General features: G+C 41.7%; 1 protein-coding gene across 1 annotated transcript; it reads right to left on the reverse strand.

Moving 5' to 3' along the window:
* Window positions 1–1,393: 1,393 nt before the first annotated feature.
* LOC149299042 (uncharacterized) lies at window positions 1,394–26,750 on the reverse strand. The gene is made up of 20 exons (XM_089486837.1): window positions 26,659–26,750; window positions 25,202–25,283; window positions 24,842–24,957; window positions 24,553–24,619; window positions 23,298–24,276; window positions 22,760–23,005; window positions 22,139–22,155; window positions 20,085–22,050; window positions 19,841–19,947; window positions 19,419–19,581; window positions 17,765–17,893; window positions 16,935–17,680; window positions 16,581–16,632; window positions 14,277–14,516; window positions 13,748–13,918; window positions 13,121–13,336; window positions 12,626–12,967; window positions 12,412–12,528; window positions 10,352–11,779; window positions 1,394–1,452 (listed from the first exon to the last, which is right to left on the reverse strand). Exons 1-20 carry the CDS (start codon window positions 26,748–26,750, stop codon window positions 1,394–1,396), a joined length of 7,335 nt encoding a protein of 2,444 aa, XP_089342963.1.
* Window positions 26,751–27,755: the final 1,005 nt, after the last annotated feature.

Raw genomic sequence — 27,755 nt, forward strand, 5'->3', positions numbered from 1 at the left:
CAATATAAGTATGATACAATATGCTATGGCTTTCTGGCTATGCGATTAAGGGGTGTTTTTTCATATCTGGGAAAGAAGCAATTAAAAAAAAAAAAAAAAGGTGATTAGTGTATATTCACCCTTATGGCTCTATATTCTCTTTAATAATGCTGCATGCAACTTCATATGGATACTTAGTAACATTATATATCCATATCATAGTGTTTTTTGTTCATAACAAAGAGGTTAATTATTGCTTTCAAATCTATAGTCTACTCTAGAAGAGAAAATGCATTTGACACTGTCAGTCCAATAATAGAGGACCAATAGTTGGCTAATTAAATTGGAGGGCTTTTGTCAGTTTCTTGCTTATTTTTCTGCACACTCAACCTGTAACTAGATGATATTCTCAGATTTACCTGCATGAGCAGGGCCAGATTGGACATGTCAATGTGGTGCTGACACTTAAAAGGCTGTTTATATGCACATGTAGCATGTGGCCGTACATAAACAGCACACTGCACATCAAGTGAGTATTGGGGGCTACCAGGCCCATGGCCAGTCCAGGCCCGCGCATGGGTCAGATTTGTTTCTATGTTGAGCTCTATGATGAGCTCTAGCAAGATTGAAACAGCTATATGTTAGTGGAATGCTAAGGCTCATGCAGTTTCAACCTGTGCTATGTCAATGTGTCCTTATCTGCATGCCTCTACCTAGGACTCCTACAGTCCAATTAAATATTTTAAAGAATTTAATCCCGAACATGATTATTTTTATGTAGGCCTTTATTGACATATGCTTTAGTCTACATTAACTTATTTGGAAAGGTTGATGAGGACTTGTTTTCCTCTGTTTGACATTTGATATTTAATCTCACCTGTATTTATCGACGTTCCAAGCTGGTCTCACGGAAGCACCTGGAATGTTTGGTGCTTATTAGTGTATCGCAGTGTTTTGCAGCCCACACAATAATTGTGTAAAAACATTATTCTTTAAAAAAAAACAACAGGGGAGCATGGGGTCCGTGATCTCCCTAAATTCTTCACTCTTTCCTGTTTGTAATTTTTTTTTTATCATTTACAAATGTTATAGTGCCCTACTATAATACTATTCATTGGAGGATCCAGGTGGTTATGTGAGCTGCTCTTATGTGTGTCTTGGTATGTATGTTAGACCTGCCTTGGTATGTTAGTGTGTGTGTGCCTGGATATGTCAGTGTGTGTCTGCTGTTACCCTAGGGAAGGGGTGGCCAAAGTCTGCAGTGGTAACCGCAACTGTGAGAGGCCAGAATAATGAAAAAGGATTTGCGAAGAAAGAGAAGTGCTCCTTCACCTTTCTTTCTTCCGTGAATCTGTCTGCATTATTCTGGCCCCTTGGAGGATATCCGCAAAAGGGTGGAACCACAGAGAGAACTTTAGATGGGTCGATGATGTGCCTGGTAGCTCTGGTATGCCTGGTTCACAGAGAAGCGAACTGAAAAACATGACATGGGGACAAGCAGAGAAAAAGAGAAAGAACAAGAAGACAGAAGAAGGGGAGCTGCCAGAAAGCAGACGTGGACTCTGAAGTGGTTGGTAGAGAAGACATTGAGAGAAAGACTGAGATGTGAGTAAGAGTGAGGAGAAAGCAACAAAATTAAAATGATGATGTGAGGTGGGAGTTATGCTGTACCACCGTCACTCTCTGACTCAGTGTGTAGTGATGGGAGTTATGCTATACCACCATCTATGTCCGGATTACTATAGAATGATAGGAGTCATGCTGTACCACTGTTGGTGTCTGGCTCACTATATAATCATAGGAGTCAAGCTGTACCATCGTCTGTGTCTGGAATACTATAGAATGATAGGTGTCAGGCTGTATAATTTCTTAACAATGAGAATGACTGCAGACCATGCACACATATACTTCTAAAGAAGTGGCTCACTCCAGAAAAAATGCCATACCATAGTATCTTTTTTAATTGTAACATCACTTTAAAATCACATAATATGTTTTTGATAACTATAACATTTATTTATGTGTTTTTTGCTTTGTTATTTTAGCCCAATCTGCTAAACAGATACTAAACCATGTATGGATCTGTGCATGCCAACAGCACACTTAATTGGCTGGAAGTGTCAAGTTAATTTGCACCAAACTACCTCAGCAATGTGCTAGCTAATGGAATGTGCTAAATTCAGTAACTTCAGCCAGTGTGGATTATCTATTCGTCCTTTGGGGATCACGTTAGTTAGGAACGCTAAATTCAACAAGAAAACCACTTTCCAAGTTAACAAGAACTAACCTTTAAAAATAACCAATATTTTGTTCATGTATACATGAAGTCAAGTGTGCATCCAAAACCTGACTTAAGGAGGGGCACTCACACTAACACACACCCAGACACACATCTAGACTCTCACACTAACACAACTAGAAACACAGCATTAACGCAAACATTCAGACACTCAGCACTAACACACATAGACAATTGACACTCACATATGCACACACTAACATAAAACGCCCAGACAGCCACACAAACATACCCAGATACTCAAACTAACACAGCCAGACACACACATACTAACATACCCATACAAAAACACATGTTCGCAAACTAACATAGTGGCAGACACACATGCATACACTAACATACATACCCAAACAGACACTAACATGCATAGCCAGATACACACTAAAATATCCAGACACACAGACATACCCAGGCAGACAATAACAAACACAGGCCCACACACACTAAAATACCCAGATACACATATATACCCAGGCAGACACACAATTACATACCGAGACAAACATACACTAACACACCCAGCCACATATACATACCTAGACAGACACACACTAACATAACCAGGCAGACACACAATAAGATACCCAGGCAGAAACACAAACATATCCACACGTACATTCACTGCAATATCAGAATGCCCAGCAGATGTCAGGACACAATGATTAGAACTCAGGACAGAACAGTAGAACAAATGCTAACAATCCAATACTAGATTCAGGTGTATTATATGATGTATTAGTAACTGATTGTAATTTCATTCATGCTCTTTATATTATGAGAGCTGTTTAAAGGTCCAGCTGTATAGCGTTTTTGATTCAACTGTAGTATAACATGCCAATTAAATTTTTTTATTTAAATTTCAAGGTTGTTTTCCCCAGACTTACAAAAGTAAGGTGGTAGTTTTTTGCAAAGACCACATTGGTCACCAAAGAAATTTGGCCTTCGTATGTCTACTGTATACCAGTATTCGTTGTTATATTCATGAGTAGACATGTCCTTCCTTAGTTTTGTAGGCTATTCTTCATTTGGAGTTTGCAAATGAAAGCAGAGTGAATGCACCATAAGGCATTATGGTTTTGTGTCTGATACACTACTGGTTTTGGTAGCACAGTAAGAGGCAGCAAATCCTCTTACAAATCCCCCCCCCCCCCCCAGTGTTGTTTTGCTCTTCTTGCTACTGTATTTCTTTTGGACTGGGGATCCATAGGGGGAAGGTCTGGTTATGTGGTTATGTCCATACCTGGGAACTTCTGAGCTCCGGCTGCCCGGAGCCTTCCTTTGCGGGATGCAGCAAGGACTGCGTTCCCACATATATCAGTGGGTGGTCCCACTGACGTTAGTGGGCGGTCTCGCTGACATCGGGGGCACTCCCACTGACATCATAGGAAACACCCCCATTTAAAGGAGAAATGGGCAGGAAGCGGTGCTTCACCCGGAGATCTCCAGGTCAAACCCGAAAAAGTTCCCAGGTATGGATATGTCTTCCCAAACCTCATAGGGCCAGAGATATTTTTGTTTTTGCAGATGTGTTTAGAGATGTGTCCATGAGGCAAAGGTTTACTGAGACTTTGTGGCCTATTGATAGCTATTTATGTAACAGTACTTTATAAACAAATGTTCTGCTGTCTAATTACACAATATTTTACCTGTATGGTATGGAGAATCCCAGATTGTATGTCTGATGTCACAGCTGAAATCATTGGTTGAATACAAGTGACTTCATTTAGAATACTTTACGTCCTGACCAGGTTATGGCTTTCATAAGGACAGCTGTTACATCTTTTTGCCACCACTGAGATTGATGTAAAAATTAAGATAAAACCACCAGAAAATATGCTTTAGACACATGAGCAAATATGTTGTTTACAATATAATGAAGAATGAACAATAAGAATAATTGCTTTTATTTACACGTTTTTGGCTACATTCATAATGTGAATATGGCATACACCTTTACAATTTGGCAGCATGTTGTCCGTTTTGTCTTTGAGTTTCTTCTAGTTCCAACATGTTTGTCCTAAATGAATGTCGTGGCATGGTGCCAACTGAAATTTGAAGATTTGGCATAAAACTGCAAGGCAGGAATGTTAGAAAGTCGACATCATCAGTCTTTTCAATGCTTTACTCCTAAGCAGCACTTAATCTGACATTTGGAAGAATGATACCCGCAAATACGTCGAAACTATGTATTTAGATCTGTACAACTACTGGTGTGAAATTTTAATCAAAAAACTAGAGAGCTCATTCAAAAAAGAAATTAGTGGGAAAACTTTGTTCGTCTCTCATCAGTGAAAACTGATTTAGTTATGCAAATTACTGCTATGAATATTAAACCACTGATGAAAGGTTTTTAATGAAGGGGTCTTTTGTTTTGAAAATGCAAGGGTATATGCTTTAATTTCTTGCTAATTTACTGTTCTTTGATAATGTTCGCATTTTCCCCAAAGTGACTTCACTGATGGTTTTAATGCTGTGAATAGAACTACAGGCCAACAATACTGGTTTTGACAAGCCTTCCCCAGTGTAACTATAGATCATGATTTGCAGCCCTTATGCACAATTCTATTAGGGTGAATTTTGTCTACTGGGCTTTGCCTGAAATGAATTCTCATTTTAATGTTAGCCTCCTGCAGTTTTTAATTTTTAATCTGTAATATGAAATTGCAAATTTTACAAACATAATTTGAAAAAGCCACTAGGACAGAACCGAATGCCAAAGTTTACATATTGCCTAATTAGACTGTTATGAGAAGCAGCTTATCAATGTCAAGCCAAAGATCGTCAAAAAATCCAATTACTAATTTCAGAAAAACACATATATTTATAGGTTCATTTTGTTTCATTTGTATCCCATTAACTTAATAATTGTTTAAAAATTAAATTAGGGCTAATAATTTTATTGCAGCAATAAAACACCTTTGTTTTAGCAAGCACAACTTGCCGGCATAATCACGTTTTATTTTTTTTAAATTGTCGCTGTGATGTTTCCAAGGCAGAGTAGTAGTAAGGGGTATAACTCTTTGAGTGCCAAATATTGAGGTGTAAGGCTCTATCAAACAGTCAAGCTGAAAGGATGAATCCAATGTTTTTACAAATACTGCACCCGTTGCAATGGTTCAGAATGTATTCTATTTAATTGAATTGGAAGCCTAAACTAAAAATTAATTGATATTTTTGGTCCACAATCTATGCTTGCAGATGCAAACACACACATATATATATTCTTTTTTACATTCAGATGAATATTTCTAGCCCTTTTGGTTTTGGGAAACTAAATATCTTCCCTGCCGGTTCAGACAAAAATTGGGGGGACATTTTTAATTCGGGAATGTGATTTGTTGCCTGGTGCCCACATTTATTCTCATTCATTGCATCTCCACGAACTTAACCTGGCACGATTTTCCATGAAAATGGCGGCCCTTCCAGTGACGTCCTCTCACCGGATTCCCAAATTGGGGACAGGGCGATGCCACCTCTGGCCCGATTGGAGGATCATAGTCTGACACGAACTTCGCTAAAATGACGGCACTACCAGTGATAAACAAGAGAAGAGATGAAAGAGAGAAGATAGAAGACGGAGAAGAAGATAAGGAAGCAAAAGTGGAAGTGGTTGGCAGAGAAGGTAGGGAAAGAGTGAGAGAGTGAACGAGAATGACAGCGTAAGAGTGAGTGAGAAAAGGGCCTGCAAATTTTGTCTTTCTGCTTCATGGGTGAAGTGAATGACACTGATAATCTTATCATGGCACCTGTCGGTGGGGGGGTATATGTTACGCAGAAAGTGAACATTTCATCCTCAAAGTCTGAGAAGCAGGAAAAATGGGCAAGTGTAAGGAACTTCCCTGTCTGCAGTGGTCAGTACCGATCAAAAGTCGTCCAAGCAAGGAAAAGCAGCAATCCAGCGACTGGGTCAGGGGCAGTCAAGGCTCATTGATGCACATGGGTGGAGAAGGCTGGGCCGTGTGGTCAAATCCAACAGATGAGCTACTGTAGATGAAATTGCTGAAAAAGTTAATGCTGCTTCTGATAGAAAGGTGTCAGGACACAGTGCATTGCAGCCGCCTCTTTCCACTGCCGAAAGCGCTTAGAATGGGCATGTGAGCATAACTGGACCACGGAGCAATGGAAGAAGGTGGCCTGGTCTGATAAATCATGTTTTCTTTCACATCATGTGGATGGCCAGGTGCGCATCGCTTACCTGGAGAACACATGGCACCAGGATGCACCATCCAGGAGGCAGTATTATTTGGGCAATATTCCGCTGGGAAACTTGTGGTTGTTACTTTGACATGTACCACCTACCTAAGCATTTTTGCTGACCACGTACACCATTTTATGGACACGGAATTCCCTGATTGTATTAGCTTCTTTCAGCACGATAATGCCACACAGCAAACATAGTTCAGGAATGGGTTGAGGAACAAGTTCAAGGTGTTGACATGGCCTCCAAATTCCCCAGATATCAATCCAATAGAGCATCTGAGGGATATGCTGGACAAACAAGTATGATCCACGGAGACCCCACCTCACAACAATTTAAGGATCTGCTGCTAATGTCTTGGTGTCGGATGCCACAGCACATCTTCAAGGGGCTAGTGGAATCCATGCCTCGATGGGTCAGGGCTATTATGACAGCAAAAGGGGAGCCTACAAAATAGGCAATGTTATGGCTGATCGGTGTGTGTGTAAAAATATATATAACACTCACCGACATACTCTGGATAGATAGTACAAAGGGCTTTGTGTCCACAAGTTAAAGGGCTTTGTATAAAACTAGCCTTATGAGAGATTTTTCTGTCTAGTGAATTATTTTCACTTTTAGCTAAAAATCATTCCTTCACAACTGTCAATATTAAAAATGTATTTTACATGCTTCATAAATTCATTGATATTTGTAGATCAAGGGTTTTGGTTCCAAAAACGAACACTTTTTTCTCGTTTCCAAGGAAAACTGATCAAGAGATGTTCGCACAATATACCGTATACCTTTTCTTTAAAAAAAGCACCACTGTCCTCCTCCCCCCGAGATATGCTGCCACTCTGCCCCCCCGACTAACCAGAGGAGACTCCCGGGTGTCTTGCGGGGCCGGCGGGGGACATCTACGCAATACGCATATACAACTTCTGGTGCCGGCACTCAATCGGATTTGCCGGCACCGGAAGTTGTATACGCGTATTGCGTAGATGTCCCCCGCCGGCCCCCCGGGAGTCTGCTCTGGTACGTCTTGGGGGCAGAGGTAAAGCGCATCGTGCGGACGGTCATCGGCTGCGGTGATGCGGGTAAAACAACCTCCGTAGCCGGTGACCATCCGCACGATGCGCTTAGACAACCTCCCGTGCCGGCACCCCCCCCCCCCGTGGAAAGTGCTGGCAGGGGAGGCTGTGAGCGTATCCGAGAGTAGGATGCAGGTCCCCTGCACCGCTGCGGGGGATCTGTATCCTAACCCCGCTGCCTGCCCGGGCGCTAGACCCCGAATATAGGCCGCACCCCCACTTTAAAGACAAAGTGGGGGGGAAAAAGTGCGGCCTATATTCGAGCCAATACGGTATTTTAGCAATTATGTTCTTACCTAAGATCTGCCTCATGTAGCCGATATAAAATTACTGTTAATTAAAATGCTTTTGACACCTCTTATAGGCATCTAGGTTATTATCCCTCTAACCTGGGTCTATTCACGAAAGAGGGAGTTTGCATGCGATGAGACATTTTAACTCGTTGAAATCTACACTTACTGGCCACTTTATTAGGTACACCTGCTCACACAAATACCTAATCAGCCAATCACATAGCAGCAACTCAATGCATTTAGGCATGTAGACATGGTCAACACAATTTGCTGAAGTTCAAACCGAGCATTAGAATGGGGGGAAAAAGGGGATTTAAGTGTTTCATTTTCCCCATTACAGTTGTAGATAGTTTAGTATTTTATAAATGAGGGAGACCAAACTAGAAGCATAAAATTCATTGAACATTTTGAACAATAAAAATAAGTTGTTTATTGAAGTGATCCATGTTTTGATAATGGAACATTTAAAATACAAATATGTAAAACCTGTAGTTTAGCTACTTAACATACTGCAGTTGTTCAGACATTGAATTTGCAGACTATACATTCTCTTACTTTATTAAAATTATAATCTACATTGAACAACAAAGTCCCAACATTCTTAATGACTGCGTGTTATTTCTAATGAATAAAATGTAAAGTTTGTGCTATATTTAAAAATTTGAGAATTTTTTTTCTGTTGTGACATGCTCTAAGACGCTGCAAGATTACATAGCATCACAGATTCTAAATGACCAAACTCAGTTCAGGGAAATTCCCATTACACTCTTTAAATCATATGTTCTGATGGATTTAACATTCTCTTAAAATGATGATCTGTGAGGTGTAACAAAAACCAAAAACAAACACTGACCCAGTTAGAGGTTTTGATGTTTCAACAGATCAGTGACAAAGGATAGGCAAATGATAACCTTGAGGATTCACTTCAGCTTTCGTAATCAGACAATAATTCATCTTGTTGGAAGATTTGAACCAAAGTCTGTTGCTGCACTGTAAAAGTAGCTGATCAGGATATAGTAGGAACCACAACTTCCAAAGCGTTAATACAAACGCTTGGACAGACACAGGGATTGAATGCAGCAATTGAAGGTTTGAACAAAACAGACAAAAGGAAAAGATTACAGAACCACTTTCCACAATTGGCTTTTATGTTTTTAATCAAATGGTATATAAGACTTTACAGTGATACTTGGCCTTTGTAAATTCCAATTATAGTACTTATTACGAACACAGGAACGATTTGAATACAATCTCCAGAGTATGACTATAAAAGCAAGTCAATCACTACGGTGACAATTGTAGAATCATCCCATTAGTTTTCTTTATTATTATTATTATTGGAAACCACAAAATACAAAACCTATATAAGACTGCAATTCAACAGGATTTAAACCATTTAAACATGTTAATAAATCCAAAACAACCATGTATAAATGAATTAAAACAATGTAGAACCCATTTCCAAATTCCAGTCAATGGATGTCTGCTTAAAAATAAAACAGAACGGTTTGACAAAATAAGATACAATTAGAATAAAAATATAAAAATGTACATTATTTTCTGGGGAAAATGCTGCAGTACTAAGTTAGAAACATCTAAAAATCACATAAAAAGAACTGTGTTCTTTCTTTTAAAAACCTTTACAAAACAAAAAACAAACATCTGTGCAGTTAGAAGCTATTTTCTTGAGCGTGTACTTGCTCTGGTTGGTATTTTAGCTGCCTTTTCTTTTTCTGTCTTAGACGCGCTTCTGGATTTCTCTTTTTTTTGGGTTGCCGTTGCCGCTTCTGGAAGGAAGGAAACCATCACAATCAGCAACACAACCAATTACTGCCATTCATTTCTTCTTAAAAGGGACTGTCTTGGAAACATTACAAAACTGAGCACAGTCTGGCTTATAGTCCTATTACATGATTAACCCCCTAAAACTGCACACATTGCGGTCTCGGGAACCGCCATTCACCCTTTACAAGCCAGAAGTGTTGTGCAATGATGTATTCACTCAAGACTTCCTTCATGAATTAACACAATGCTCCATTCATGTAAAGTAAGTGCTGCTGATAGGTCAGTATAAAGCAGATAAATTTGCGAAGTAGAAATGTGCTCTGAGACTTCGCCCTTTTGCTTAAATGTACAAAGAGGCCATGTCCATAGAGAAGCAGACAGAAAGACAAGAAGAATCTAAAGGAGAAGCGGTGCTACATGGCAAGGAGACAGACACTGAATCAGTTGGCGGAGAAGGTAGGGAGACAGTGAAAGAGTGTAAAAGAATGTGAATGAGAGCATGAAGGTGAAAACATGAGGGTGAGTGCCAACTTATTTCAATTCAGAATGTAAAACGCCCTTCAATTTTAGTACAAACTGAAAGGGAAGGAAACAAAATCTGTTGTCCACATGGACCAAATGCAAAAAATGGGCTAAAAACTGTTTGGACACATTTGCACAAATCTAATTTAAAAACAATATAGCTTTGTTCCTATTCATGCTGTTTAATGTGGTACCCAATTACCTGTTTTCTTTTTCTTTGCTGGTGAATCGGCTACTTCATTTTGCATTGAAGAATTTCTTGTTTTCTTAGCACGACCAGAAAGAACACTGTCCATATTTGTTTTGTTAGACTGCAAGTCATCATTTGTGTGGATGGAATTAAGACTTTCATTAACAGGCTCAGGGTTTATTTTCCTTTTCACACCACGCCTCGATTTAGAAATGCTGTCCTCTGCAACTTCCTGCTTCTTGACAAGGGATCTCTTTAATTCTACCTTGGGAGGACTTGGGTTGGCTGCTCTGCGGCCCCTTTTATTTGAAACAGCATTTTCGTCTACTTTGTTATCACTTCCCAAGCCTTTGGAAGCTGCCACTCTACGGCCACCCCTTTTATTTGTAACGCTATCGGCATTAGCTTCACTAAGCGAAACAGAAGGTAGATTTTGTTGTGAAGATTTTGCACCTCTTTTGCCTTTCTTGCTCTTTTCCTTTTCATCTGCTACGTCCAAACCCACAGGTTGAACAAGAATTTCCGGCACGATACTCGAGTCCGCACTTGAAACCTCTTGAACATTTTTCACTTGTGTGGGTTTGTTTATTACCTTTTTACCTGACCTAGTTGTCACAGGACTTTTCTTAACTTCGGGAGAAGAATTTGTTTCAGTGTATACTAGCCCTTCTAGGCTCGAATTTTCCTCAACCTTTCCTCGATGAGACCTTTTAGCCGAGACTGTGGGCTCTATCTCTCGTCTATTTTTCCCCTTAGATCTACCCCTAGTGGAGGTTTCATTTTCGGTACTCTGTGCAGCATCTTCGTTCTCTGAAGTTTCTTGGGTAACCACAAGAGGGTGCCATTGCACAGATTTTGCTTTTGAAGACCTTTCCTTTTGAACTCTCTTCCCATCTTCCTCTAGTTGTGCTGTGTTTTGCACCGCTTCAGATGCCAGGTCTTTAGGCATCTCTTGTGGTATGATTTTCTTGCCACGTGTAGACTTTTTAGCAGTGGTTTCTTTTATTGCCTCAGTTTCATTGTCTTTATCTTCAGTCAGAGCCACATTTATATGCTCTTTAATTTTCCTTCCTCTTATGTTTTTGGAAACACTAGGGCTAGGTTGTTGCACTTCATTTTGAGTAATTTCTTCTTTGCTTATCGCTTCTGAATTGGGCACAGTCTTGTTAACTCTTGCAAACCTTCCTCTTCTCACAAGCTGTGGTCTGTTTTCGGTTGCAGTAGATTCCTCATCTGGCTTTTCTGGAGGACTCTCATCTTTTCTTGTATTTTTAGTTTGCCTTCCACGGGACGTCTTGCTTTGTAACTCTGTGTTGGTGTCTGGTACAGCCTCTTTCTGATGCCTGGATGACCTTGTAACAGACTTGGGCTCAGGACTTTGACTTGCTTTTGACTTGGACAACACCCTACGTCTAGTTTGCAGATGTGATTCTTCGGGACCTGCAAACAATTTAACACAAGTTACAAGGTTTATCCAACTATTCCATATGTAGAAATACATTGCAAACTGCGAACTAGAGTGTTTAAAAATCTTACCATGCATAAACATGTTAATGGATTTTGTAAACTAAAAAAAACAGTGGTAGAAACTTAATATATTCTACTGATTACATAATGCACAAAATAATCGGAATTACCAAAGGGTGGACTATGTTGCAGTTGTGCCACTCTCACATAAGCACACCAGGATCACAGACTGTTTCTGCACATGTAAACATACTTGTGAAATAGTCCTTGAAACAGAACCGAACAAACCAACTGCCCAACCAATATGTATTCAGGATCTTAAACCTAAGCATTTGCCCTCTTACCCCAGCCAGTTTTGGCTTGAACACAGGTTCAGCTCACATAAAATCCAGGTGGTCTTACAAGAGCCATCACACCCATCCTCACATAAAATCCTTGTATGTTCGTTAGTTAAATGTAAATTTCATAAAATTGCAGTGTATACAAATGTCACAATAAAGGCATAGCAGCACCATTTAATGAAAAGTGAAAATAAGAATACACACAACTGTCTACTTTTGTACCTTTTCCATTTGTTTGATCTGCTAGCTATCCAGCAATCTTACCTGATGAATGTTTATTTTCAGCTTGATCATTCTTTTTATTTCTACCAGTGCGTCTGCTACCAGTGTTTCCAGCTGATGAATTCTTATCTGTGGAATCTTCTGTTTGTTCACTCACTTCTAAAACCATGAGTTAAATAAAATATTTAGCATATTAGAAAGTAACTGCCAGATGACAAGGACTAAAGCCAACAGTAAACATGTTAAAATAAATCACCTTCTGGATTTAAGGTAGGTGGAACTGGCATTTTCCTTTTCATTCTCCTTTGGGCTACTGTGGATTTCTTTGCTCCAGCTTCTGCATCCAGATCTTCAATTTGTAGCAGTTCTGGCGGTACCGGGGTCTCTGCATTCTCACTGGTTTTTGATTTCTTTAGCTCTGATTTGCTCACAGGCTTCCCTTTAGAATCAGATTCATTTGCAAGTTTGGTATCCTGAATAATCTTCTGGCGTTGCCCAGCCTTCCTACCTCTTGATCTAGTAGAAAGGCTAGCATCTAAAAATTCAGACTTATCCTGCAGAGATTCCTTTGAAGGCTCTGACAAAGATTCTTTTGGAGCTGATGGGACACAAGAAAAAAAAAATTGTAAACATCTGCATTAGACCAAATATAGCAAAATGTGGACAAAAATGGAGGAAGACACCCCAATATCCAATGGGAGTAACAGTTTTTACTGCATTTTAGTTAGAACAAATTAAAGTACAGTCTCACCTTTTGTACTGCTCATTGGAAGTCGGCCTCTTCGAGGGGAGAGACCCAGCTTGTCAGCTTCACTGTCACTTAGAGCGTCGCAGGGTGGCTGTTTTTCTATTGGCAACTCTTTGCTGCCTACACTCAAGCTCACTTCTTTCTGTAAAGAGTTTGATGGTGCATCTTTTTGCTTAGGAGGGCTAGATGTTGAATCATCTGTTACAAGAGACATTTTTACTGTTAATATAAACAAACGCATAGAAGTGTAAATTACATAAACAATTCCAAGAACAAATATACACACCTCTTACCAATTACAGTGAAGTGTGGCTCTACCAAATAAAATGTGTACAGTTGAATATTTGTGCAGCCACCATATTTCCGTTATAAACAAACACAGGTGCAGGTTTTTACAGTGTCACAGTAGACATTATGCCCGGTGGACCGAGGCGCGATATGGCTGCACAAGATTAGGCATATCTCAGCGGCAGGTTTTGGGGTGGGGCTGACATTGATAGATTAGAGGTGTCAAACAGTTGCAAATGTCGGGAAAAAAGGCTACTGGGACTCATCTAGGTTACGTGCCATAAAAACAAAATCCCGATTATGTTGAAATGACTTCAATGTGCTCCAATGTTACAATCTCACCTCCAACAGGAGCCAAAGCAGTGGTTTGTCCTCTTGAAAACCTTCCTTTGCGTTTTGGTGAAGTAATAAGACCACTGGATGCCGGTTCAGATGCCTGAGGAGCACCCAAGTTACTTAACCCAGTATTTTGAGGTGAATCTTCAGAAATCCTAGTCTTAGAATTCTCCAAACCTAATACATTTACAAATTTAAAATGTTAACTACAGGATTTCACAAGTAGTGTGATTTAAAATGTTGTCCATATGACTGGTTCAGTCACCGACCATACAACCAAATTCTAACATTGGTCTTAAACGTCATGGAGTATTACTACGCGGATATTAGAGTAACCCTAGGGGAAATTTTTGCTAAAGAAATCACTGTTTACTAATCAATTTATGTCACCATAGAACTAAAAAAAAAAAAAAAAAAGCAAATGGGTTGAGATTAAATTGTACTCTTTGTACAGTCAGAAAGCTTTAGAAGCCAAGATAGTGAAGACATATATATAAAAAATAGTCACTGAACAAAAATGTGATCAAACATTCACCTATCAATTCTGATGTTGATAAATCAAACGCAGTGCTCCTCGAACTTCTGCTTCTTGGTGTTTGTTTATCATCTGATTTTTCCTGTTGTAGGTTACTTTCTGGCAAGGCCTGCTCATTAACATGATCCTTTATTATTATATCAGCAGGTGGCTGTGATAATTTGAAAGGCGTCTTTTTAGATTTTGGAGATGGCTGAGTTTTCAACTCTCCAGTTACAGTATCTTGCTGTTCTTCTGTAACTAAAATATGAAAAAAGGCAATATACCCAAGTCTGCTTATAGTCTTAACGTATTAAAAAAACAGTCACTGCTCGACTTTCCACCCGTAGATTTAATAAAATCCAGTTATTTAGGGCATGAACTGCTACATCAAAATCACAACCAAGGCTAGTGGCTATGTAGATGGAAGCAGTGTGCATTTAGTGGCAGCAGTCCCTAAACTTTAGCACCAGGGGAATGAGAACCCTAAATAAAATCAGGAAGACCTTGATAAATAAAGCATCATTTGCTCCTCAGATCTATTTTTAGCACTTTGGATTTAGCAGTTTTCATGCAGGCCGGTTTACAAGTAGGTCACAGTCTACTTGCATTGCCAATAGAAAATGTATGTAGAAACTTCAAAGGAAAGTGCCACATTCCACAAAGTGCTCAGACATTTTACTAGTCTGTAAGGGAGGAAACAAGGGGGTCACAATACTGAATTACAACATGGCTTTTGGGGTGGTGCATGGAATTACTGCAATTCCACGTTTTACATTATTGAGGTTCTCAAAGACACTTGCGAGAAGAGGTTTACAGAGGCACCTAAAAGTTGCAAGTATTGCCCAGGTCAGAGACCCGAGTGTAGCCTACCGCCTACCATGGAATAAGCCTCTGCCCTCTACAAGGGTGGATAACTGGAAATTAAGAAAAAAAAAAATGCACGGACGCAGAGTTAAATGAAATCTATACATTTTTTTTACATACTGAACCCTTTACATGCTAATGGTTGGTACTGTACAAAATTGCCAGGACAGCACTACTTTTAGAAATAAATACACACAAAGTGAAGGCAGGCCATACCTAAGGAGCCAGATGGATGTCTTGAAAGTCTTCCTTTCCCGGACCGCGGGGTTGTTCTAGGACCTTTGAGGTTTTCCAAAGCTAGTTAGAAGCACATACAATGTGAATGTAGACCGTGTACATAGGTTGCATATGATGAAGTTAAAAACAAAAAGACAGGAAGCACTCATCTCCAATCAGACTGACGAGTTACGGGAAAAAGTAACACACCAGAAAGCAGGAGACGTTACAATCTGAACCCTTGGAATTACATTTTTTATATACCGTATTTGCTCGATTATAAGACGACCCCCCAAAATCTGAATATTAACTTAGGAAAAAAAAAAGAAAAAGCCTGAATATAAGACGACCCTAAAGGAAAAAAGTTTTACCAGTAAATGTTAATTCATGTAAACTATTTTTTTTAAATAAAAGCTATGATTGAGAAAAATATTTTTTTTGTTTTTATTTCCTTGTATTTTCCAACCCATCCCCCAGTTAAACACATCTGCCCCCAGGCTTGCCACACCAATATGGCACTGTGGCCCATGATATGCCTTTTAACCCTCTATATGCCACTGTGCCCCATGGTATGCCTTTTGACCCCCTGTGCCACTCTGCCTCCAGAAATGCCTTATACCCCTATATCCCATTCTGGCATTTAGGGGGTTCAAATGCATATTATGGGGCAGAGTGGCATATAGGGAGGTATAAGGCATTTCAGGAGGCAGAGTGCTCTATTAAATGCCCCTTAACGCCACTCTGCCCCATAATATGCCTTTTAATCCCCTAAGTGCCAGAGTGGCATATAGGGGTATAAGGCATTCCAGAAATGCCCTATGCCCCCATTTAACACACACCCGCACTTACCGGTACTTCCAATTTCCTGCTGTTTTGCCAGGGCAGCGGGTTGACGTCTCCTTCGGTGCGGGGAACTCTGATCTCTGACAGTCGGGGAAGGTATCCGCGATGGCCGCAGACAACCCCCGCTGCAGCGGACGTTGTCTACGCGGATCGCGTAGATGTCAACCCGCTGCCCCGGCAATACAGCAGGAAGCACCGGTAAGTGTGTGTGTGTGTGTGTGTGTGTGTGTGTGGGGGGTATATACACGCAAGGTAATTCAGTACAAGGGCATTCAACCAGAAGTGGTGTGTGTACTTAACTCTATATTGCTTGTTGGATTGCCATTCAATCCCTTCAGCATGATTTTTCTAGTAGTACGTTGAAGTTTAGGTTTAACTTTAAAATACTAAAATACTTACACCCGGTAGGTCCATTGTTTTCTGTATGTGTGAGATTCTCTTGAGCTGGAACCTGTTAAAAATAAACAAATTCATAAATATGAAATTAGAAATAAAAAATGACATCAGTTGGAACTTTACGAGGTTTTACACATTCGTCTTTCAATGCAAACCTTAGGGGAAGCAATAATGTTTTTTGAGACTAATTGACAAATGGATCAGCTTATGCCTTAAAGCATTTTTTTATTTTTTTTTTAAATGGCTCAAACATCTACAAGTGCCAGTGACTACCAACCAACACTGAAAGTACCAAGCCTATATAGTTTTTAGATTTTACACACACACACAAAAAGAAATTACGGCAATTTAAATCACCTCTTCAATTCTAATAGACTTCTTGGGTGGCGTTTTTATCAGTTGTTTTATTCCAAATATTTCTTCAATTGGATGTGTATTTTCTGGGGGTGTACTCATGATATGACTTATACCCATCATGTCGTCCACTGGTTGCCCCTTCTGTTTCGGGGTCCTCATAATGCGCTTAATGCCAACCATATCTTCTACAGGTTCTCCCTTCTGTTTCGGGGTCCTCATAATGCGCTTAATTCCAACCATGTCTTCGACTGGCTCTCCCTTCTGCCTAGGTGTCTTCATGATGCGTTTAATGCCACTCAGATTCTCCACTGGCGGAACCCTCACTTTGGGAGTGGTCAAGAGACGTTTAACCCCAACCATCTGATTAAATTCAGAGGATCTACGAGTATAAATTACTGGCAGTGATTCAACTTGCTTTGGGGTTCTGAGCAATTTCTTTAATGCTACAGGATCAGTAATAGGTGTTCTTTTTTGTTTTGGAGTTTTCATAATTCTTTTGATTCCAGTAAGGTCAATTGTTTTCCGCTTGTCTTTGAGTACATTTGATCCTTTTGCTCTTGTAGTATTCTCCGTTTCTACCGCTGCACTTTCCAACACAACAGGCATTGCTGTGGTTCCCATTTGTTCATTTCCTATAAGCAATTGAGGCGATACAGGACTCCTGAGGAGACGCGACACTGCTTCTCGACTGTATTTCTTCCTCTGTGTTGTAATAGGACTGTTAATCGGTGAAACTACCATCTCACCTGAAAGGGGAGGGGGGAAATCGTTCAGTTAATGGAAATAGATTTGGAGTGAGGAAGAGAAATGAACACTGCAGAAAAACAAACCTGACTCCTCAGGGGTCTTCATCACAAATACTTCAGCCGCTGAAGATTTTGGTGTAGCAGTTTTATTTTCCAAACGGGTACTCTTCCTTTGATTTTCATTTACCGGTGTATTAAATAGCTCTGTAATACCTTAAAGACAGGGAGATATGGTTTTATAGTCAAGTCAAACATTAATAGTATCAAAATGTTTGAAATACAGACGCAAAATCAGCCAATTTAGAAAAATCAGTTACAATCACTATACACTTAGTCATATGGTTAAACATTTTCCTGGTTTTATTTGCGCAACTTGACTACAGGGCACTAAATCAATTGCTAGAGGTGATTTACATGAGTTCTGTGGAGGTGAGCTTATTTAAAGAAACTTACACCTAAATGTAAAGGTATAATAAATGTGTCAAAAAAATAATCCAATTGATATAGTATTCCTTTGAGAGCCAGTATCTAGTGTGCATGGTATCTGTATGGTGCATTAAACGTTATTTATTGCTTTAAGTCAGTAACCCTTTTATTGGTCAGCATATTAAATTTTGGAAGTACCGTATTTGCTCGATTATAACACGACCCTGATTATAAGACGACCCCCCAATTCTGAATATTAATTTAGGAAAAAAAGAAAAAGCCTGAATATAAGACGACCCTATAGGAAAAAAAGTTACCAGTAAATGTTAATTCATCTAAACTTTTTTTTCCTTCTATTTTCCAACCTGCCCCCCAGTTATGCACATCTGCCACAGAAATGCCTTATACCCCCTATATGCCACTGTGCCCCATGATATGCCTTTTGACCCCCTATGTGCCACTCTGCCTCCAGAAATGCCTTATACCCCTATATGCCACTCTGGCATTTAGAGAGTTAAAAGGCATATTATGGGGAAGAGTGGCATATAGGGAGGTTTAAGGCATTCAGGAGGCAGAGTGGCATTAAGGGGGTTAAAAGGCATTTCACAGAGCACTCTGCCTCCAGAAATGCCTTATGCCCCCCATTTAACACTCCTCTCTCCCCCAGAGTTCCCCGCACCAGTGCAGCACGGGCGGGGGGGGGGAGGGACGACACTCTAATCTCTGACAGCCGCGGAAGGTCTGCGCGATGGACGCAGACAACCCCCGCTGCTAGCCACACCGGAAGTTGTCTACGCGAATCGCGTAGACATCTACACGCTGCCCCAGCTACACACCGGGGACTCAGAAGTACCGGTAAGTGGGGCGGGGGGAGACAGGAGGATCCAGGTCCCCTGCAGCTGCGGGGGATCTGGATCTTAGTCGTCTCATAGTCAGACCTATTTGAGGTCTGATTATAAAACGACCCAGATTATAATACGAGGGGTATTTTTCAGAGCATTTGACACCTCGTCTTATAACCGAGCAAATACGGTAGTTTGATTAAAACGTCACCTTTGTGAAGTTTAGAAACGTGCCCATGTGGCATCTCAAGTTACTGTACGCTAGGTAAAATTGACTGCAGCCATGGTATACAAATAAAATGGGCATCTGATAATTGTAATTTGCAAACAGATTCACATTTTTCATAAAATTATTAAAGCTTAACCCATAGCGTGGTAAAGTAATAGATTTACTTTAATTTTGTGATGCTCTAAATTACTTTTCAATCATGGAAAAAACTTCAGTATTTAAATTAAGTGTGAACACTTACCAGTAAAGCTTTCATTTTGATCTGTATCTATTTTTAAAACTTGGTTCCGTACAATCTTAGGGACGTGTCCGATTGAATTCACAGATCTTGTATGAGCTCTTCCAATCAGAATGGTGGCGGGAGAATCTGCATGGTCAGCACGCTCCATTTTTCTGGTTGGAGTCTAAAATAGAATACAACACAAGGCTTACAAAAAGAGGCAACATCTTTGACCTGAAATCATATTCCCTACTACAAGTGAATACTGGCATTTTAATAGAAAGTTCGTTAATGTCTCATTGAGGGAAAGAATCCATAGCCTTGGGGGTCTTACCAACTCCCACACAAAAGCCTTCATATTTAAACTTGAGCACTGGGGTCAGAAGAATTAAAATTCAAATTTTCCTGAACTGTTAGATGTAGTGTAAAAAAACACAAAATACCTTTGGTTTTTTCTTCCTTGTGATTTTTACTTTGTATCCAGGCTTCGTACTTGCTTTCTGGGGTTTTACCACTCCACTTTTTACAACTTCAGCCCATGATTTTGCCACTAAAACAAAAGTCAGCATAGAAACTTAAAATGAAATACAAAAATATAACAGGAGCTTCTAGAGTACAATTTAAGGTAAAAATTAAGACCACACACGCAGCGGAAATTTTAAACTGCTTAAAGTTTTTCATACTCACAGAGCAAGTTGGCTTCTGTAGCACCACTTCTTCGCCTAGAACGAATTACTTCTATGGCATTAAGCTTTCGGCTTCTCCTCAATGGAGTTTTCTTTAGGGTCAAAGACTTTCGAGATTTATTTGGTGTTTGTTCTGTGAAACTTCCACGTGCAGCATCAACAGCAACAATATCTACTTGAGGTGGTGTATTGATACGAGAAACGGAGAACCGCCCCTTCGTATACCGGACCACAAGGGATTCCATAGCCAGAGACGGCCTGGCAGGAGACCTCTTGGCCGGGGTGGCCTTGGCGGGAGACGCCCGGAGGGGAGACCTCTTGGCCGGGGTGGCCTTGGCGGGAGACGCCCGGAGGGGAGACCTCTTGGCCGGGGTGGCCTTGGCGGGAGACGCCCGGAGGGGAGACCTCTTGGCCGGGGTGGCCTTGGCGGGAGACGCCCTGAGGGGAGACCTCTTGGCCGGGGTGGCCTTGGCGGGAGACGCCCTGAGGGGAGACCTCTTGGCCGGGGTGGCCTTGGCAGGAGACGCCCTGAGGGGAGACCTCTTGGCCGGGGTGGCCTTGGCAGGAGACGCCCTGAGGGGAGACCTCTTGGCCGGGGTGGCCTTGGCAGGAGACGCCCTGAGGGGAGACCTCTTGGCCGGGGTGGCCTTGGCAGGAGACGCCCTGAGGGGAGACCTCTTGGCCGGGGTGGCCTTGGCAGGAGACGCCCTGAGGGGAGACCTCTTGGCCGGGGTGGCCTTGGCAGGAGACGCCCTGAGGGGAGACCTCTTGGCCGGGGTGGCCTTGGCAGGAGACGCCCTGAGGGGAGACCTCTTGGCCGGGGTGGCCTTGGCAGGAGACGCCCTGAGGGGAGACCGCTTGGCCGGGGTGGCCTTGGCAGGAGACGCCCTGAGGGGAGACCGCTTGGCCGGGGTGGCCTTGGCAGGAGACGCCCTGAGGGGAGACCGCTTGGCCGGGGTGGCCTTGGCAGGAGACGCCCTGAGGGGAGACCGCTTGGCCGGGGTGGCCTTGGCAGGAGACGCCCTGAGGGGAGACCTCTTGGCCGGGGTGGCCTTGGCAGGAGACGCCCTGAGGGGAGACCTCTTGGCCGGGGTGGCCTTGGCATGAGACGCCCTGAGGGGAGACCGCTTGGCCGGGGTGGCCTTGGCAGGAGACGCCCTGAGGGGAGACCGCTTGGCCGGGGTGGCCTTGGCAGGAGACGCCCTGAGGGGAGACCGCTTGGCCGGGGTGGCCTTGGCAGGAGACGCCCTGAGGGGAGACCGCTTGGCCGGGGTGGCCTTGGCAGGAGACCTCTTGGCCGGGGTGGCCTTGGCAGGAGACGCCCTGAGGGGAGACCTCTTGGCCGGGGTGGCCTTGGCAGGAGACGCCCTGAGGGGAGACCTCTTGGCCGGGGTGGCCTTGGCAGGAGACGCCCTGAGGGGAGACCTCTTGGCCGGGGTGGCCTTGGCAGGAGACGCCCTGAGGGGAGACCTCTTGGCCGGGGTGGCCTTGGCAGGAGACGCCCTGAGGGGAGACCTCTTGGCCGGGGTGGCCTTGGCAGGAGACGCCCTGAGGGGAGACCTCTTGGCCGGGGTGGCCTTGGCAGGAGACGCCCTGAGGGGAGACCTCTTGGCCGGGGTGGCCTTGGCAGGAGACGCCCTGAGGGGAGACCTCTTGGCCGGGGTGGCCTTGGCAGGAGACGCCCTGAGGGGAGACCGCTTGGCCGGGGTGGCCTTGGCAGGAGACGCCCTGAGGGGAGACCGCTTGGCCGGGGTGGCCTTGGCAGGAGACGCCCTGAGGGGAGACCGCTTGGCCGGGGTGGCCTTGGCAGGAGACGCCCTGAGGGGAGACCTCTTGGCCGGGGTGGCCTTGGCAGGAGACGCCCTGAGGGGAGACCTCTTGGCCGGGGTGGCCTTGGCAGGAGACGCCCTGAGGGGAGACCTCTTGGCCGGGGTGGCCTTGGCAGGAGACGCCCTGAGGGGAGACCTCTTGGCCGGGGTGGTCTTGGCAGGAGACGCCCTGAGGGGAGACCTCTTGGCCGGGGTGGTCTTGGCAGGAGACGCCCTGGGGGGAGACCTCTTGGCCGGGGTGGTCTTGGCAGGAGACGCCCTGAGAGGAGACTTCTTGGCCGGGGTCACATTAGCTGTGTTTGCTCTAGCGGGAGAACTCTTGGCAGGTGTGGCCTTGGCGGGAGACCTCTTGGCAGGAGATGATACGGGGGTCCCCTTTCCTGATATTAGACCAGATGATGCAACTCTTGAGGAGCTTCCAGACTGCTCAGAAATTTCCTAAATGATAAAACCAGACTTTAAAAAAAAATCCTTACTTACATGGACACCATAGCTTTGTCTGTGCAGAAGTCCAAAGAATAAAAACCTTAGCCTGTCCAAGACATCAGCAAGGAATGTTGGAATAAAACCTAAACTCTACGGACTGAAAGTTAAACCAGGAGCCGGGCAAACTTTGTAGGTTTAAAATGATAAAATAACCGTTACATCACATATTATGGAAATGTCTAGGCACATAGGATGTAAAAATTCAACCATAACATGTTTACATGCACCAGATTTCTTTTAAAAATTGGTTGGGGAGCTTCCTGCACTTACAGAACTTCAGGTACATTATCACAAAATCAAGACAAACCAGATCGGTAGAGAAAAAAAATGCACTGTAAAACAGGTTAAAAATGAACACGACAGCTTGATATTACCTGTAGCAAAGAATGTTTAAGACCAAAACTTTTGCGTATAACAGCCCGAGGCAAGTCAATAGATAAGCTTCGTCTTGCTGGTGTAGCACCTCTCTTAAGGGGAGAATTAGGTGGAAGCCTCTTGTCAAAAAGCTCAGGACTAAGATGTCCACCAAATGAAACCCTCTTCCTTTTCATAGGTGGTTCTGGAAGTGAAAGTTCATCACTTCTTCGTTTTCTAGGTGACTTTTTAGCTACAAAGTAAATTATATAGAAAAAAAAAAATCCATAAGAGTTTGAAATGCTCCAACAGTCTATTTAGCCTTACAAAACCTATTTCAAATGCACAAGAACACTAATATTGTGACTATGCTTCAATCTCATTAAACCAAAAGAATGCTTTGCTAGGTCAGTGCAAGCTTAACACAAGTGTGGATTTTATGATTCAACCAAAAGTAAATTACTAAATTTACACACTTTTTCAAACATGTAACAAATAAAAACATGTGGATTTCTTCAACTGAATTTGACTAAATGTATACTTACTTGCAGTACTTTCCGTTAAGTCTAAAGCTTTTGGAGACGCATTTCTAACAGACTTCCGTGACAATCTCCTTGACAGTGGAGATGTGTTAAGATCTTCATGAGCAATTAACTCTGTTTTAGGCGAGGATTTATTAACCGTTTCATGTTTCTGAATTTGACCACTAAGTGAACCTCTTCCACGGCCTTGAGTGTGCGATTTGTCAAAATGCTGTAGCTGACTGTCTTCTGAAATACTCTCACTAATTTCTTTCCCAGACAGCACTGAAGCGGACTCTTTCATTTTCCTTTGGCGAGGACTTACGCCAGATTTTGTATTTCTCGGTGAAAATACTTTAGTTGCTGATTTTACTTGCTCAGAATTTAAGGATTGTTTAGGAGACCGCTTGTTTTCACTTTCATCCTCTCTGCCAAGCATGGATATAAAGTCATCATATGGAATAAACGTACTGTTAGAGCTGGGAGTTTGAGAACTCAGGAACTGGGGTGAAGAACTTTTTTCAGGGGTTCTTAATTTTTTGTTAGTTTCACCACCACCTGGAGCTTCCTGGCCAATATGAGAATCTTTGTGTGCTTTATCCATAGCTACCGCATCTGTATTTTCAATGAGTTGGTGTTTGTTTTTTCCTGTCTTGTCCTGGCCCCCAACTACTATGGGCGTCTCTCCATAGGCGTCACTAGCCTGGCTTCTTGTAAAACTTCGCCTAGATGTAACAGTGGGCTGTGGATAGTTAACAGCCTGCAAAATACTTTCACTTTTTGTATTTCTCGGTGAACGTCCCGCTTGCTTTAGAGGAGACTTGGCCTTTTTTGATTCAACTTTACTCTTAAGCATTTCATATAGCTCACTAAACGGTGATGAATCTTTGTTATCCCTTGATGAAGATATCTGAAGTGATCGCCGGTCATGTGTCATTTTGGTGAATGATCCTTCAGACTTCCGCAGCCTTTTACTTGTTTTGGGAGTTTCCACTCTAACTGTCTCATCTGCAAACAGAATTATGTAATTTCATCAGTTTACATAAAACTGCATCATGGGGGGGGGGGTAATTTTTTAAAAAAAATTTCAAGACACCACATACCTATGTTTGCAGATTGTTCACTTGCAGATACCTAAAACAACAACAACAGTTATATTTTTGAACTGCATTAAATTGAAAAGGATATATATATATATATATATATATATATATATATATATATATATATATATATATATAGTGATGCAGACAAAGAGCTCTGCTTAAAAGGAGGTTACCTGGTAGGTCTCAGAACCTAACCCTGTAGAACGTCTGCGAGCTGGTTTTGAACGAGGTTCTTCAAATCTACAAATAAGATTAAAAAGAGGACTACTAGAATTCCAAGAACATATTCACATCAAATGTTGTGATACAAATAACTAAACAAGGCTCATATGCATAAAAGAAAATACTTTGGGTAATCAGATTTTAACTCATAAAACCATACTATACATATATTTTGTATAAACAATGGTTGGGAAGGTGGCATGATTGCAAGTTTTCACCATAAGCCAGCAAAAACCTTACCTAAAAGAACGATCTATGATGGTTAGCACATCTCCATGCTTCAGACGAACAGGCTGTTGTATGACTTTTCCATTCAATTGTGTGGGATTCACAGTACTTAAATTGGTTGCAAAAACCTAGATTTTAATTGTAAAAAAAAAAAAAAAACGACCACTTTTATAACAAATTGTTGATAGCCTAGACAAGAATATTAAATACATACAATTTTGTGTTTCAGGGTAAAATAAAAATATGTTTTGCAGCAAAGGCCACAACAGGGGTCATATTTTCAAACCCCCATAACTATCGTATTTACATTTAAAGTATTAAAGTGCTTAAAATTAACAGGATTTCAGTATTACACACATCAACTTAAATTACCTCTTTGTTTTCCTTTACTTCAACTTTACAGTGTTCTTTCGAAACATGTGTCAGTTGGATACGTATGTCACATTCTGTTTTCCTATGTGAAAATGTTAAATGATAAAACTTATTACAGAGAATCGCCCAAAGAGCCCTCAAATAACACAGCCATTTCTCCAAAACAGAATATGACTGCAGCAGACAAATATTAAACTTTAACTGCAACTTTGGTTCAGTCCTCAAGACAGATAAATATCCAGTGCTGTCCAGTTCATGCTGGGTCATAAGTATATATAGAAGTAAAAAGCCAGGAACAACAATTTTTGAAAGACACCCGATACAGTTGTGTGACAAAGAAAGTATGCCCGCTTTGTATTCAATGGTTATAACATCAGGGCATAATAATCATCTGCTGCTAAGTTAGGTAAACACAACCTCTGATTAACACTACGATATATTACACTGATCAGGATTTTTGTTGAATAAATCATGATTTATTAAAAAAACGTTTCTATATCAATCCCTCATTGTTGTGGAGGAATTTTGTTGCTTCAGTTCATTGAGGTTTGCAGGCATCTGTTTTTGCACAGCTCTCTTAAGGACTCCCCACATCAGTTCAATCTGGTTGAGGTCTGGACTTTGGATCATTGCGACCCCTTGATTCTTATCTTTTTTTCAGCCATTCTGTCGTAAATTTTCTGGTGTGCCTGCGATCATTGTCCTGTTGCATGACCCAATTTCAGCCAAGCTTTAGCTGTCTGACAAATGGCCTCACATAGAATACTAGAGTTCATGGTTGACACAATGACTGCAAGGTTCCCGGGTCCTGTGGCTACAAAACAAGCTCAAATAAACAGCCCTCCACCACCATGCTTGACAGGTGGTATGAGAGGTTTGTGTTGATATGCCACTTTGGTCTCATCTGTCCAAGAAGTCGTGGTTTGTTCTGATGCAACTCTCCAGATGTCGTGCTGCAGTTTCTTTTTTGATAGAACAGACTTATTTGGAAATTATGCCTTATAACCCTTTCTAGATTGATGGGCAGCAATAATTGCTTCTGTAAGATCATTGATGATGTATTTTCCTAGGCACTGTATTCACACACACCTGAATGCTCCATACCAGCAAACTGCTAAGACTTTTTTTTTTTTTATAGAGGGGGGCCACACTTGCCGGTTATCAATTAGCATCTTAATTACTATGAGAGCAGTAGGAGTGTACTAAGTTTTTCACACATGGCTTCTCCGTTTTTGCGTTTTCTGTTGAATAAATCATGACATGGCGCAATATGTCATGTGTTGTATTTACCTCAATTTTTAGACCTGCTAAGGAACAGATGATTGCTATGTCCAGATATGCAAAGCTATGGAATTCAAAGAGGGTGCACTTTTTTACACGATAGCTGTGGGGAGACGTGGTTTGGACAGATTTCCATGGTGCCCCCTTGGATGGAGAGAGAGAAAAACACAACTCACCTTCCAAACAAACAAGTTGTTGCAGTCAATGGAAAATGAGTACCATCTGAACCATTCCTTTTAATGACAACAATTTCACCAAAGAGAGGCATCTTCAGATCGGTCTTACCTGTGAAAGATTATTAACAAGTATCACCACTGAGAACACAAACAAAAAGTGATATTTGAGAGACTCCATCAGCTCAAATAAGCCATCAGATAGTGGAGTGGTGTGAAAATACCATAGACTGTAGGCTTTGCAACAATGTTTCTGAAAACTTAAGGCAACATGGATTGTGGGGTAAGGTTTAAGCATTTAACAGTGTTATAGCAGCAACTAATCCGGCGGTTAATTATATGACATTATGTTCAGCAGAACTGGTAGAAAACACTTTTATGGGTCACTTTGATTTGCCACCTCCAGGTAACATCAATGTCTAAATCCAGTTAACTTTACAAGAAAACCTGCCGATGAGTAATTGAAAAATATAACCAGCAGCTAAAAAAAGTGTGATATCTTAAACAGTGCACTGTTGATCGTGATCGTGTACTCTTCCTACTCACAGTCCTGAAGAAAAAGGTCTTGTTTACATGACATGTAACCTTAATACAGACTTCTTCAATTAATCTAGCATTCAACTATGTGAGCTTACCAAGTTGTACCACCACTGCATGAATGTTTTTCTGAAGCTCAGCAAGCAAAATGAAACTAAATGTATGTACACAATACAGAAAGCAATGTAAAAATTTAAATAAATGGGCAGTTATTGACACGCACAAGACTCAGAATAACTTCGAAAAAGTTAAGGACAAACATGCCTAGGTGTTGACTGCCAATGTTAACACAAACATCAGATGCAACTACAAAGTGTGTGAATGCAGAATACGCGGAACACAGCCTGCTTTAATAAAATACCCCACAAGAGGACTTAAAGGGCATCTTATTGCTCTGAGAGCACCAGACACATGTTTACAGCACTTAGGGAGAAGCATCTACTCTTATAACGTGTCATAGGCTGTAGCAAGCTCTGATGTACAGCAATCTTTTTGCACCTAATCTAAACAGCCAAGTGTCAGACAACGATAAAGCACACCTGGACATGCGCACACACACACAC

This window comes from Sceloporus occidentalis, unplaced genomic scaffold, assembly GCF_023333645.1.
Source record: "Sceloporus occidentalis isolate IW3139 unplaced genomic scaffold, rSceOcc1.0.p SCAF_30, whole genome shotgun sequence".
NCBI lineage: Eukaryota > Metazoa > Chordata > Lepidosauria > Squamata > Phrynosomatidae > Sceloporus > Sceloporus occidentalis.